The sequence below is a fragment of the Homarus americanus genome, unplaced genomic scaffold (assembly GCF_018991925.1).
Source record: "Homarus americanus isolate GMGI-L3 unplaced genomic scaffold, GMGI_Hamer_2.0 scaffold16712, whole genome shotgun sequence".
Classification (NCBI taxonomy): Eukaryota; Metazoa; Arthropoda; class Malacostraca; order Decapoda; family Nephropidae; genus Homarus; species Homarus americanus.
In genome coordinates this window covers 2,172,056-2,185,942 of record NW_024757794.1, presented here as the reverse complement: position 1 = coordinate 2,185,942, position 13,887 = coordinate 2,172,056, and the positions used below count along the sequence as shown (strand labels likewise).

At 39.3% G+C, this 13,887-nt stretch overlaps 1 protein-coding gene across 7 annotated transcripts in view; it reads left to right on the top strand.

Moving 5' to 3' along the window:
• The window catches only part of LOC121857730, an 80,128-nt gene that overhangs the window by 49,896 nt on the left and 16,345 nt on the right, over positions 1-13,887 (top strand). For 6 of the 7 annotated variants that reach the window (XM_042353845.1, XM_042353839.1, XM_042353842.1 and 3 more), the window contains 5 exons: positions 102-304; positions 1,164-3,983; positions 4,238-4,610; positions 5,392-5,649; positions 11,093-11,289. In XM_042353845.1, the coding sequence (XP_042209779.1) occupies positions 102-304; positions 1,164-3,983; positions 4,238-4,610; positions 5,392-5,649; positions 11,093-11,289 (3,851 nt within the window). The remainder of the gene's footprint in view (positions 1-101; positions 305-1,163; positions 3,984-4,237; positions 4,611-5,391; positions 5,650-11,092; positions 11,290-13,887) is intronic. The other variant, XM_042353844.1, reaches the window with a different exon arrangement.

The window sequence follows — 13,887 nt, the reverse complement described above, 5'->3', positions numbered from 1 at the left end:
GTGTACTACTATAATTGATACTTTGCAAGGCAGTTTTACATTGTTTTTTTAACTTTTCTTAAAATTAACATACTACTAATTAATATTTATTTTATTGGCAGCGTTATGACCTAGAGAGCCTGGTAGAAGAACTGTGTTCACGCCTAAAAACTGCTGCTGAGAATGAGCACCTTAATGCGACTAACAGTACTCCTGCTTGTGGTAATAAGGACAAATGTGTTACTCTGAATGCTGTCTCTCAGGATAGCTGTAATGACACAGATGATTATGCATCTTCATCTACACCAGAGGAACAGGCTGAAAAGTAAGATTATATAGTTTTTTAAGTCCTTTCAATTTGCAGAGCAATTTTCTTTAAAAGTCTCGAGTTATTTGTCAGTGATTTAGGAGATATACCACTTCAGTTGTCCCCCTGTCATAGCCAGCCTTGGCCAGGAGCTTAACTGTATTTACTTACCTTTGATTGCTTACTGTAGTTGTTTCTTTTGACATTTGACCTAATCCATCCCTTAAGTGATTGGGAGTTGCACAAATTGATGAATGACTTTTAGGTCATAATAGTCATTCTGTAGGTGTTCTGCAGCATCCATAATTCTACATGCCCGTCCACCAAGTTCACTCGACCTCGCGCTACTGGATTTTTTATGTGGGGCCACGTAAAGGCGAGGGTATACGAGCAAAAAAAATAAATTAACTGAAGAGTGAACTGCTTTGTCGAATTATGGATAGTTCAGAATTCCTACAGAAAGACCCTGACATTCTTGGTATGATTACTCATTCAGTATTAAACAAGCTAGAGTGTGTATCCAATCTTAAGGCGGCCATTTTGAACACTAATTCCATGAAGTATTTTACTTCTGTGCAAATTATACTTAAAATTTCAAATATCCATACCTATAGTTCCATTACTGTTAAAAATTGAACCCATGTTCATAGAATGATTTTGACTCAAGACGACCTCGGTAATGAACTCCTGAGACATTGACATAAAGTCATAGGACAACTGTACAGTATATTTATTGCTGCTCCATTGTTATAGTTTTGGGGCATCCTCTGCATTAATTTTTTTTTTTTTTTTTTTACAAAATTTTGGCGGTAATTTTCAGAAACACTAAATTCAGTGCCTCCTGCTGCTTTAAATTCACACTAACTCTCTTCCACAGGTACTATGCAGCCTTTCCACCTCTAAGTAGATCTTGCAAAGAAAACTGTGTCAGGGAAAAACCATGGAAGTCAGGAGATACTCTCTGTTCATGTGTCTGGGAGGGTAAGAAGTCCTCATTCGCTGCACATAGTGAAGCCATTCAAACCAGCACCATCAAAATGCCTCGAACCCACCGAAAGAAGTGTCGTGAAAAGGAAAAGAAGGAAGTGGAGGCGAAACTTGATGGGATAGCAATCCACGAAGGATCTCGGCGGCACCATGTTTCATTCACAGGGCACACTGCTGCAAAACATAAGGAAGCACAATTAAATGAAAGCTATGACACCGACAGTGCCTCAGAGCCAGAGAGAAATGTAGATAGATGGCGTAAGAAATTCATGGGACCCCTATTAGATGAGGATATTGGAGAAGGATACATTGGTGACACCAGCTCACGTGAAAGTTCTGAAGACCGGGATAAAGGAGACCAGGATATAGAGAAGCCCAGAGATGATAAATCTGATAAATCCTCAGGTCCTTTGAGTGTGGTAAAAGGAAAAATGAGCCAAGAAGAGTGGGAATGTATGGGAGATTTACTCTTAGGAGCCAGTGACAATGAAGGTGACAGCTTGCATGGAGGGGGAGGCAGTCGACTCTTTGAGCGTGGAAGCACCTCTGGTGGTACAAGTGGTTCTAGTAGTGATGTTGAGACCCAGGAAGCAGAAAGTGTGAGGCAGTTGGAAAGGAAAATTTCTGATTCTGTGGCTCAAGTTTGGGGTCAGGCAGGGGAATCTCTTAGCCATGGCCAAGGAGAACATGTTTGGGATCCACCACCTGTGCAGGAAATGGCCCTATACACTACAATATGGGGCTTTAATCTTCCAGAGCCACAGGACACACAGGACTGCATCTCCTTAGAACATAGCCATTGCAGTGAAATTATTCAGGAGCCTTTCACACCCATAAATGACGATTGGCATCAGAGTCACTCTTGGCATGCTGTTAACCCCTTATCAGAAGAGGATCCTTTGTTATGTAGTATATCAGGTCAAAGCCCTCTTAGTAATTATAAAGAAAACTCTAGTAAAGAAGCAAGTACCCTTCTCCACTTGCACAACAGCTTAGAAAAGTCCATATGGTCAGACTGTAATGCTAATAATATTTCTGGTAGTGAAGGTACAGTTCTTGTTTGCATGGATGATCAAATTAATAATACTTTGGAACCATTTGGAGAAAAGGAGGCAAAATGCCACACAACAGAAGAATTAGAGAACAAATTATGTGAATCCTTAATGCAACTGGGCTTAGAAAATATATGGGAAAATACACTAGGCCTGGAGGGTGTTTTTGCAGAACTTAGAGTAAGTAACGATAATTTAGAATGTGTTTCTGAGAACAATAGTTGTGAAGAAGTTGTACATGATAGCCAAACAGATTCAGAGCATGAGAAAATGATGGCCCTTGTTGAAGATGTGTGTAAAAGCTATGAGTCTCAAGAAGAGGCTGCTCCAGACAGTTCAGTGATAAAGCAAATGCCATCTGGACCAAGTGGTCCCCAAGCTGACCTTCGCCATACAGAAAGCAGTGGCTTCTCAATGGTCATTCCTCGGAGTAAAAGTGTAGAACCAAATTCTTCTTTGGATCAGGTGTCAGACAATTTACTAATGGGTTTAGGAAATAAAACTGTATGTCATAGCAGAGGGTTTGAGAACACCGAGACACTACCACCTACCCAGGAGGAAGAAAATTTATTAACCTCTCCTCGTACACACTTTCGACCAATTCGACAAGATAGTGTAGGGAGCACGGCTGATGATCACTATGAGGATGGAACCATGTTTATTGTCAATTCTGAGCGTCCAGAACTGCCATTCCAGCGCACAAGTAGTGGGGCATTGTTTCTGGAGAGTGACCTTTTAGAGGGTTCACCCAAGAAATATATGGTTTATAAGGAGCCTGTACCCAAGTTGGTACAAACAGAGGAAGAACCAGAAGTTGTTGCTCATGAAAGTTTTCAAGCTATTGCACTAGTCCCAAAGTTCAAAGTTGTGAACAATGAAAAATTTTGTCAAACTGAAGAAGAAAATATGCCAAGTAGAAAGCGATCTTTCTGTATAAACGTAGAAAAAATGGTTCCATGTGAAAAAGTATGCCTTGCAGACCATTTTACATGTAAAGAAGATGAACAAGAACCAGATGTTTTTGAATTTCAACATCAGGATTTTCCAGATAGCAATAACTTAGCAAGCATATGGAAGAGTGGACCACAGTCCTCTGAGGCAGGATATGCCCGTAATATTTGGCAAATTGAATTAGAACAGGATAGGGAAAATGCTTGGCCACAGTTGAATGACATAGAAGGTGGAGGAATGACTGGGAATGCTTGGCTTGAAAGAGAAGGGGAGGGAGCTACTGGGTGGAGCAGTGAAGGCCACTTTGAGCCACCACCAGAATCAAACATTAATCAGAAATCTGAAGCTGTTGTAATTCCAACTTCTCTAGCATCTCTTTGGCATCATAGTAATTCACCAACTTCTCCAACCATTCCATCATCTATGACCAGTCTTCAAGCACTTTGGACTGGTTGTACTTCACGAGTTAATGAGGATTCGGAGTCTGATACGAGCAGGGCTAATATGTATATTATTACAAACCCAACAACTTATATCCCTGGTAAATTCCACGATAGTTGTCAAATGTCTGCTCTGACAGAAGTTGGTCCATGGAAGCACATAATTGACGTGGAAAAATGTGTGAACAAAAAGAAAGACCAAATTTGGTTAGAAAATTGTCTTTTAAGTAATAAACAGAAACTAAATACTGAAGATCACCAGAAAAGGTAAGTTGATACTTGTAATGACGAACTGCTAAGTCAACTTTACCTTCAGTTCATGCTTTTTCAATATAACATGATATATCTTTGGGTCTGTTATTTGATAGTGTTTGATATTGTCATTATGAAAATACTGTACTGTAATATTTATGTGGTCTTAACTAATATGAATGACACAAGTATTTGCTGAACATATGATAATTTCATTCTTATTGTATGGTATAGTATAGGTTACTAAGTTGTCTGTTTCTTCCTGATAGGAGTGGCACTGTAGGTGCACATACTGATGCACCAGGTGCATGCACAGAATTAAGGTTGGAGGTGGACCAAGAGGCTGATGAGCTCTTGGGGGCTGTTCATGCTCAGACTGCTAGTTCTGAGAATTTGCATCCAAGTAGTCAGCCTGTAGTTGCAGATGATCCCTCGCCCCAACCTTTGCATGAACGCTTAAAAAAGTGTTCCTCAGGGAACCCTGTGAGCAAGACTGCAAATTCCAGCAACCCTTTATGCAAAACTAAAACATTTCCACAGGAAGATACAGAACGTGAGGACCTTGATGATCTGGCACCTGGATGGGAGTTCAATGATGGCTTTGAGTGGGGACCTCAAGCTGTTGGTACTCATGAAGTAGAGGTAATGAATGTTTTCGTGGGAGGGAAAAGGATGCATAATTTCATTACTTCTGCAATATGAAAAGTGGATGAGAATATCACACTGTACATTAGCTATATAACTTGTTGAAAGAGTTAAAGGGGAATAGGTTGACTTGGTTTAAGATGGATGTAGATTGACTGAACAAAGAACGTAAAGTAACAGAATCATTTTGGGGGATGGAGGATGTAAGAAATGCAGAGATAATGTAATTAAAATAAATTATTTGGTAAGGTATGTATAAAGTTTTGGGGAAAAAAATTAACTTGCACTCAATAACTGACAGTTGACTCATGAAGTGCATGAGCATTATTTACCCTTTAGAGTCTCAACTTAGGATGCAGTGCATTTTCTAGTGGTGATTTTTAAATAAATGTTTGAAGTATACCAGAGCTGTTATGTCAGCATGGCTAGGCTGTATATTTTTTAGAAAAAGCAATGTAAAATTGGGTGTACATGATATCCCCACGGGAATGTCAGAACCTAACCAGATACCATTCTTATATAGTGAAGACAAAAGTTAGCAGGTGATAGCAGGCTTTCGGTTACTAGATATTCAAAGTGTTGAATTTGGTTAGAAAAGTTGTAAAAACTGTAAGGAATTTAAAAAATCATATGAATATTAAAGGTTCGGTTGTTTTAGAATAAAAAACAAAGTATTTCATATACTGTACCGTTAGTGATATGATTAGATATACTGTACAGTATAGTATTATTCTTGGGATATTTTCCATGGGTTCCTAACTGTTTCTTGATTTCATAGGACTGTCTAGATGGAGTGGGAGATGATGAAGATGGGGAAGGTGGAGAGGTTTTAATATATGAAACTGATGGAACCACTTACACCATTCCCGTGGAATATCTGGATGATTCCCTCTATGATCAGATCTTCGGTACTTCTGACTCTGCCACTCATCGTCTGGGGGGCTCCCTGCCAGACCTTCCATTAGGTGAACCTACTGTTATACGGTTTTCAAATGAACTGGAAGATGAATGGAAACGGAGTGGAATTCCTTATAAGGTAAGTTTTTTTTTTTCTCTCTGGTCTGCCTGTGTATTTTTCACAGCTTCTGCATATAACTTTCACAGTTACTTGGGAATGCTGTAGTGGTAATAAAGATAAATTGAAGAGACTTCTGGTATGTAATGAGGGCCTGTTTGATAATGAGGTGAGTACGGTATCTTAAAATCGTATTTTGTTTATTACGTAATGAAAAGTAGGACCGAAGCTCCATGTCACTTTTTTAAAGAGAAAGCAAGGGTTTGTCTTGGTGGCTTTAAATTTAACAAGTTTTATGAGAAGGTGTCAGTACTTTCTCTAGATCTCAGGAGTCATGAATGTTTTTCTCTACCAATACCCGTAAAACATGCTTCTTAATCTCACACATAGGTTCCAAATGCACCCGTATTTTTAAGGCACTAACAAGCCCTTCACAACTTACGATAGGAATTCTTATGTCTCACGTGTGAAAATCAACCATGAGGAGCGCTGTTTCCACACCTGGACTTGGTTAATACTAAGCACACTTTACCACCATTTCCCATAACATGCATCACACCTATGCTTAGAGCACACCCATACTGGGGAGATAAACTGTCTCTTAAGTACCCACTAGACTCCTGGTCTCGGTGTGTGACCGTTCATTCACTCAGACTGCCTCAGTTTACACTCCATACATCCATGAACCAGAAGAGAGCGACTGTCAGTCAGCCATTGAAACCTGTCCAGCTGAGGGGGGTTCTATTTTCCTGTTAGTAAGAGGTTTTCACTAAACTGACTGAAGATGTGTGGTGTTGTGAACAACGGTTGGGAAGATTTGGTGACCCAAAGCGATCATCAACCAAGGGCGGGTGCTGGTCCCACGTAGTTAGCAGTCAGGGGCCCTCTTTCACTTCGGGAAGTCCCAGCTAAAACTCGCTAACCAGTGACAAAACTGCTCCAATCGTTCCAATCATCAATCGTCAATCAAGTGGGTTCTGCCGAAACCCTGCAATGAACTCTCTGTTAGCTATTGTTAACTTCTTCTCTGCCCTATCTAAACCCTGTCTGAGATCGAATAAATCTTACTTGCTATACTGAATGGCGTGTACAAGGAGACTAGACCACGTGATGGTTTTTCCTGGACGGACGCGCAGACTTCCGTCTGGATGAACAGCTATCATCTGACTGAGGACCAGCCAGGGCATCCCCCCAAGGCGTTAGCCTGCTAGTGACATATTTTCCCGCATAACTAATAGCTTCGTTGGGACACACGTAACATTTTTAGACTGAGAAACGATCTATAATAATTTTAAATTTAATAAATGTCATTTAATTTCATGACTCACGTCCATATTAATTCGGTAAATTACATTTAATATCATACCGTATAGGCCTAATTCCAAATGTCTCCGTCCGCTTGGGAGGGAGGTGTTGCTGGCGCTTGGCCAACCTGTCATGGCTTAGGATGACTCGGCATATTTGGTTATTTACGTACTGACATCTCTAAATATCACAACGAAATTTCTGAATATTACATATACAGTGGTCCCTCGGTTAACGACCACAATTCGTTCTAGAAGGTTGCTCGTTAACCGAAACCATTAATTCAATGGGTTTTTGGGTAATTGGTTCCAGCTCATCGAAAATTGCCTAAAGTCAACAAAAAAGGGAGTAAAGTACACTTACTTTGAGGTGTGTATGTAGAAGGCTCCGGGATGATGATGATGGGAATTAGAATGGGGGTGGAGGAGAAGGGAGAAGAGAAGGCATTGGGGTGGAGGAGAAGTCACCCCATGGCATCATTTCACCCATAAAATTTTAGTTCACTTGGTGTAATTAAAGATTATTTTCTTTAAATCAACACTGCACTGCATTATATATTGTCAATATGTAAAATTAATTACAAAATGACCAATAATTTGATTGGAAACACAGAAAAAAGGCATTTATGTTGATGAGAGTCTGAAGCAAGATGTTACCTCCACTGAAAAGACACAGAGACTGATGCCTGTATGGTGTGTTGACAGGCTGTTTGGCGCGCTAAAAACTAGTTTCCCTGTACCTAAATTATGTTAAATAAATGTTAAAAACACTAAAAAATTTAATATAAGATTTTTAAAATTATTGAATAGTACAAACTTCTCGATATTTACTAAAATAGTAAGGAATTTGAGCCCTAGAACCAATTACTGTATTGGCAGACTAATATGACAGCTAGTGTGCAAACGAAAACATGAGGAGGGGCGCTTGTAAGGAATTCGTAAATCGAGGGAATGCTAGTTAACCGAAGTTAAGAATCTTAAGGAAGGTAATTCGTTAACCGAAGGATCACTATGTATATATGTATATATATATATATGTATATATATATATATATATATATATATATATATATATATATATATATATATATATATATATATATATATATATATATATATATATATATATATATATATATATATATATATATATATATATATATATATATACATACATACATACATACATACATATATATATATATATATATATATATATATATATATATATATATATATATATATATATATATATATATATATATATATATATATATATATATATATATATATATATACATATATATATATATATATATATATATATATACATATATATATATATATATATATAATTTACGCGGATTTGGTTTACGCGTTTGATCATTTACGCGGTTCATTGCATCATTTACGCGGCGAGGGGTCCAGACGCGCCGCGCCAATTATTGTTCACACGGTCCATTCTTGACCATACGTGGGGAGGGTGCGCAGTATGTCGCTGTTGCGTTATCGCTGACGTCATGTGACGTATCGGACTGTGATTGGGTCACGCATCCTTACCTCCCTCCGCCGCTAGCTGTGATTGGTCTAATGTAATATGACGTGCCCAGCCACGGGAGGGAAGAAGCCACTGACCTAGCCGGGCCAGTTTCATTGTTCTCCGTCTCCGCATATACTGTTCTCTCTTGTGCCCACTAATCTGTTAAACAATGGCTTCCACTGGACCCTCACCACCCCAGAAAAACCTTGAATTACCTGGACCAAGCCGCCCCAAGCCCAAGAAGATACGACGCGCCCTAAGTTACGAAATGAAATACAAAATTGACAAGTTGATCTCGCGCGCCAGCATGGAGTTAACGAATCTACGATTCGTACAATCAAGAAGGATGCCGCCAAGAGAAAAGAACACATGAGCATCACAAAGTCTGCAGGTGCTTCAATGGTGAAGTATTGTCAGAATAAGGTGCTGCTCAAGACTGAGAATTTACTGGTGACCTACTTCATTCGTCAGGCAAGATGTAACATGGCAGTCAACACGCAGGCAGTGCAGGACTACGCCCGTGAACTCTACGAATCTGTGGCGTGCAAGATGGGAATTGCAGAGCCCAAACCATTCACTGCTTCCTCTGGGTGGCTGCAAGGGTTTAAGAAACGCAACAAGATAACCAACATTAACATTGTTGGTGAAGGAGCCAGTGCTGACCGTGCTGCCGCCATGGATTTTCCTCCATTCTTATGAGACATTTTAGAGGAAGGACAGTACACCGACGACCAGGTGTTCAACATGGATGAATCTGGGCTGTTTTGGAAAAAATTACCTTCCAAGACCTTCGTTGTCAAGTCTGCCAGCAAGTGTCGGGGCCGGAAGTTGCAGAAGGAGCGCATCACCGTCCTGTTTACCACCAATGCCTCCGGCACCTGTAAGCTCAAGTTGTCGGTGATCCACACAGCCCGCAAGCCGCACGCATACAAGAACATGGACATGACCAAGATAAATGTCCACTGGCTAACCGCACGTAAGGCGTGGATGTTCATTGGTTTGTCCCTCTCCTGGTTTGACGACTGTTTCGTTCCTGACGTTAAGAAATTCTGCAAGCAACATGATGTTCCATTTAACATTTTGTTGCTCCTTGACAACGCACCAGGACATTCGCCCTTACTGTTGGATCGTCACCCCAGTGTAAAAGAGTTCTTCCTTCCTCCTAACACTACGTCGTTAATCCAGCCCATGAACCAGGAGTTGATATGCAACGTTAAGGCTGCATTCTCCGCAAAGAAGTTTAAGCTCCTGAACAACTATACCAACACCAAGGATAAGTTGCGGAACCTTCTGAGTGGCACAGATAGCGAGGACGAGGATCTGGAAGAAGAGTTGGCGGAGCATGAAGTGCGAGTTAAACAGTTTTGGAAAATGTTTAACGTCAAGAAAGCTGTTGATTTCTTGGTGGATACATGGGAACAGCTGTCTGTGGCAACGATTCGTCACGCGTGGCGGCATGTGTTGCAGGGTATCCCAGGTGGGAGGCAAAGTCAACCTGTGGCTGGAGAGGCTCAGTCAGTTGCAGTGGACCTTGCAAGAGAAGCTGCACAGAGTGTTACAGCTGCAGGCTTCTCCGAGACCAACGACTACATCATGGAGGTAATCAGGGATCCTGAGGTGACTGCCGACGATATGTTGGAAGACGATGACGTCAGTGAGGAGGCAGGTGGTGCGGCAGCACGAGAACAGAAGTTAACACATGGTGATATAAAGGATGTCATCGAGTTTGCCGAGAAACTCGAGCTCATTCTTTCCAAAGACCCTCTCAATCACCGATATGAAGTCTCAAATAACCATCTTGACCAAACTATGGAGCCGTATATCAAGATGTATCACGACCACATCAACGCTAGCCGTCAGCGTAGCATCACCGACTTCTTTGCCCGCAACCCACCACAGCCAGCCCAAGTCAGTAACAGTGATAGTGACTTTGAGGGGTTTGTCAGGGAGGCCCTGACATCTGTGGTAGATAGTGATAGTGATTCACCTGAGGGCCACTAATCTGCCCTCTGCCTCGGAACCAGCCCCCATTCCCGTATGCCGACCCATCTCTTCTACTAACGTAAGTGTTAAACCTTGATTTTTCTACTACCTGGTACAGTATATTATTCTCTTATTGATATTTCTCTTCTATATTATGTGTGTGTGTGTGCATACCATCATAAAATTAAGATACTATTTTTACTACAACGTACGTATTGTGTCGGAAAAAGTGGAGTTTGGGGGTTGGCCCAGTCTATTTCAATTAATCCCATATGTTCTGTTATTTCGTTTACGTGTTTTTCGTTTTACGCGGACCCCCGCGAGTTCAATTGACCGCGTAAATGCAGACTATACTGTATATATATATATACATACATACATACATATATACATACACACGTAGAGGAGCTTAGTGGGATTAGTGGATGACATCATTATGACCTGACCTCATGTTTAATAAGGTCACCCCCCGATGTATATTATATATATATATATATATATATATATATATATATATATATATATATATATATATATATATATATATATATATATATATATATATATATATATATATATATATATATATATATATATATATTTTTTTTTTTTTTTTACAATTAACTATTTGTTTCAGGTTCAGTTGCCTCGTAAACCACGGCCAGGAAGATGGCTACCTCCCTCTCGACGTCCCTGTACCTTCTTCATGGAGGGAAGCTGTCGCCGTAGTGACTGCAAATTCTCTCATGACCTGGCATCCATCACCTGCAGGTTCTGGGAAGAGGGCTCTTGCCTCAAGGGCATCACCTGCCCCTTCCTGCACGGCTACCCCCTGTATGTGCTACTAATACCTCACATCCCCCCCACTGCCTTGCTCCTGCTGTTTGCCTTTCAGTTTAGAATGCTGCTGTTTTATCTTATAACTTACACATACAAAATGCAACTTTTTTCATAGCAGACAAATGCTTTACTCAATTTGGATACAGTGGGCCCTCAATTTACTTGGTCATATTCTTTAAAACCTTGTACAGTATACCTGTACATCAAATTTCTACCAGTTGAACTTCTTATAGGAAGAGCATGTGTTCTCCTGGGTCTCAAAAGCTTGCTACTGCACTTCAAATCTTGCTAATCACAAAGAAATAAACACACATAAAGGTCTTAAATAATAGGTGAATGGTATTCAGTCCCACTGTACAGTACAGTGCATGAATAATTAATTATCATGACTGAGCACTGAACTCGCTCATTGTGCCATCCACCAATGCACCAGACACAGGTTGATTACAATCACTGTTTAAGTTCAATAGTGGTTCTCCATAACTTATTTTTGTTATATACGTGGACCTAAAAAAAGTTTTTTTATACAGTATTTTATGTAGTAGCCATTCATTGCAGCAAGATTGGTTCCAGATCCAGTTGCACACCAGAGAATGAGTGCTAAATGTAACTGAAAGTACAGTACTAAGAACAGATTTGTTTATTTTTATTTTTGCAAATAGAATGCATGAATAAAAATACATTACAGAAAACTACTTCCTTAGCCATTTATAGGGGGTATGTAGCCTTTACTGAACCTTCATCACTGACTAGTTAATTACAACACATTAGCATAGGTGTGCTAAGACTCGGCATGACTCACAGTTTCCTTACATTTCTATCCAATATTTTAATATCCGTTACAAGCTTTTTCACACAATACAGTATTTATTTAAATGTAGTCATTGTTATTTTAACAAGATGCTAATGACTGTAATGTTTTTCTGCTTTTGCAACAATATAAAATTAGTAAACTAGTGCAAATATAATTACTTTATATAAACATTACTGTATAAGTACAGCATTGATTCATGTATTGGATGCATCCATCCATTCAGTTACCGGCATAACAGTAGAGCATGCTTGTGTTCTCTCCTGTTCATCAAAATTTGGTTTTACATGTGTATCCAATTTCTGGCTAAAGCATATGTTCCAATGTAATGCGTCTCCACTGGTAAATGGTACCAAAACTCACATTATAGAGAACTGGGTTAGCTTATTTCATGTTTGTGGTCAAAGAGCACTGTATATGACAGATTACAAAGAAAAGGTATTTGAGGGTTTACTGTAGTCTTATTTTGTAATGAGCTTGTGTGTGGGTTTTTTTTTTAGTAATCTATTTTGCACTTGGGTATGAACCTTAGTATCAATACCATTACTTGGGTACCTATAATGAGGGCAGGTACAGCCTTAAGCTATACACACTTTTTAGTGACTAATCCCCATCTTTAGTATTTAGTGAGGAAATATTAATTAACTTATGTGATGATAACCTATACTGTATCTGTGATCTTAAAAAAACATGGGTAGTAACATAGAGATCTGCAATTAATCTTTTCTGAACCCAAATCAGACTCAAACACCTGAATTTCTCATCTGTAGATATCTTACACATTTGAGAACTTACCTGAGTCCCTTAGGCATCAGCACTCATATGTATTTTTGTTGACCAGTAATTTCATGTTATCCCATTAGGATCTTTGATGGTTGCTGCTTTACCGGATACATCTGAAAGTCTTTGGCTTACAAAGATAACACATCAAGCAGTGGGGGAGATTCATTTAGTCATACATCATTATTGAAATTGGTGAAAATGGGTAGTTGGCAGTAACAAGCCAATAAACATTTTGCTGTGGGGGGGGGGGGGTATGTCACCCATGTTGAAACTCACTCTTGAGTGGGTGGAACTCTGATGAGAATTATGATCATGAGATAATAGTATTTAGTGGGGCTCGATAGATGGGGGGAGACTCTTTTTTTCATCTGCATGAACTGGATAAAAATATTTAAGCAATAACTTAACAACACAAATATGCAACCTTTCAGTGTTCACAATATATTATAGGAGATCTTTTTTAATTCACATTAACTTGAGTCATCAGCATCATTATCATTGTTTTATGGCTGCACTTAACAGTTTAGGTGTAGTTTTGACAAAGTCACAGGTCAAAACTTGTTTAACTTAACTTTATATGTAAATCTATAAGTATACAGGCATCTGTCAGGTTACAGAAGGGCTCCATTCCTGAAAAGTTGTCTAGAACTCAGATTATCATAACTTAAAACCTAAGACTTTTTAAGCACACATTTAATTGAAAATTATATCTCTTATAAACTACAGTATGTACAGTACTGGTTTAATACAAGGATTTCAGTTTTGAATCTAACTTTCCCATAAGAAGCAATGAACTGTATTAAGGAAGGATGCATTCCTCTCCAGGAATTTGGGCTTACTTTTTCCATAGAAATACTTAGGTTTCCATTAAAAAAACATGAAATATATTTAATTATATCTGGAATACATTGTAAAATACTATTGAGAGGCATGTGCATGTTCTCCCTCTCATGGCTGTGTCAACTGGTCTGTCTGTGCATCTAGAAGGTTTGTTAACT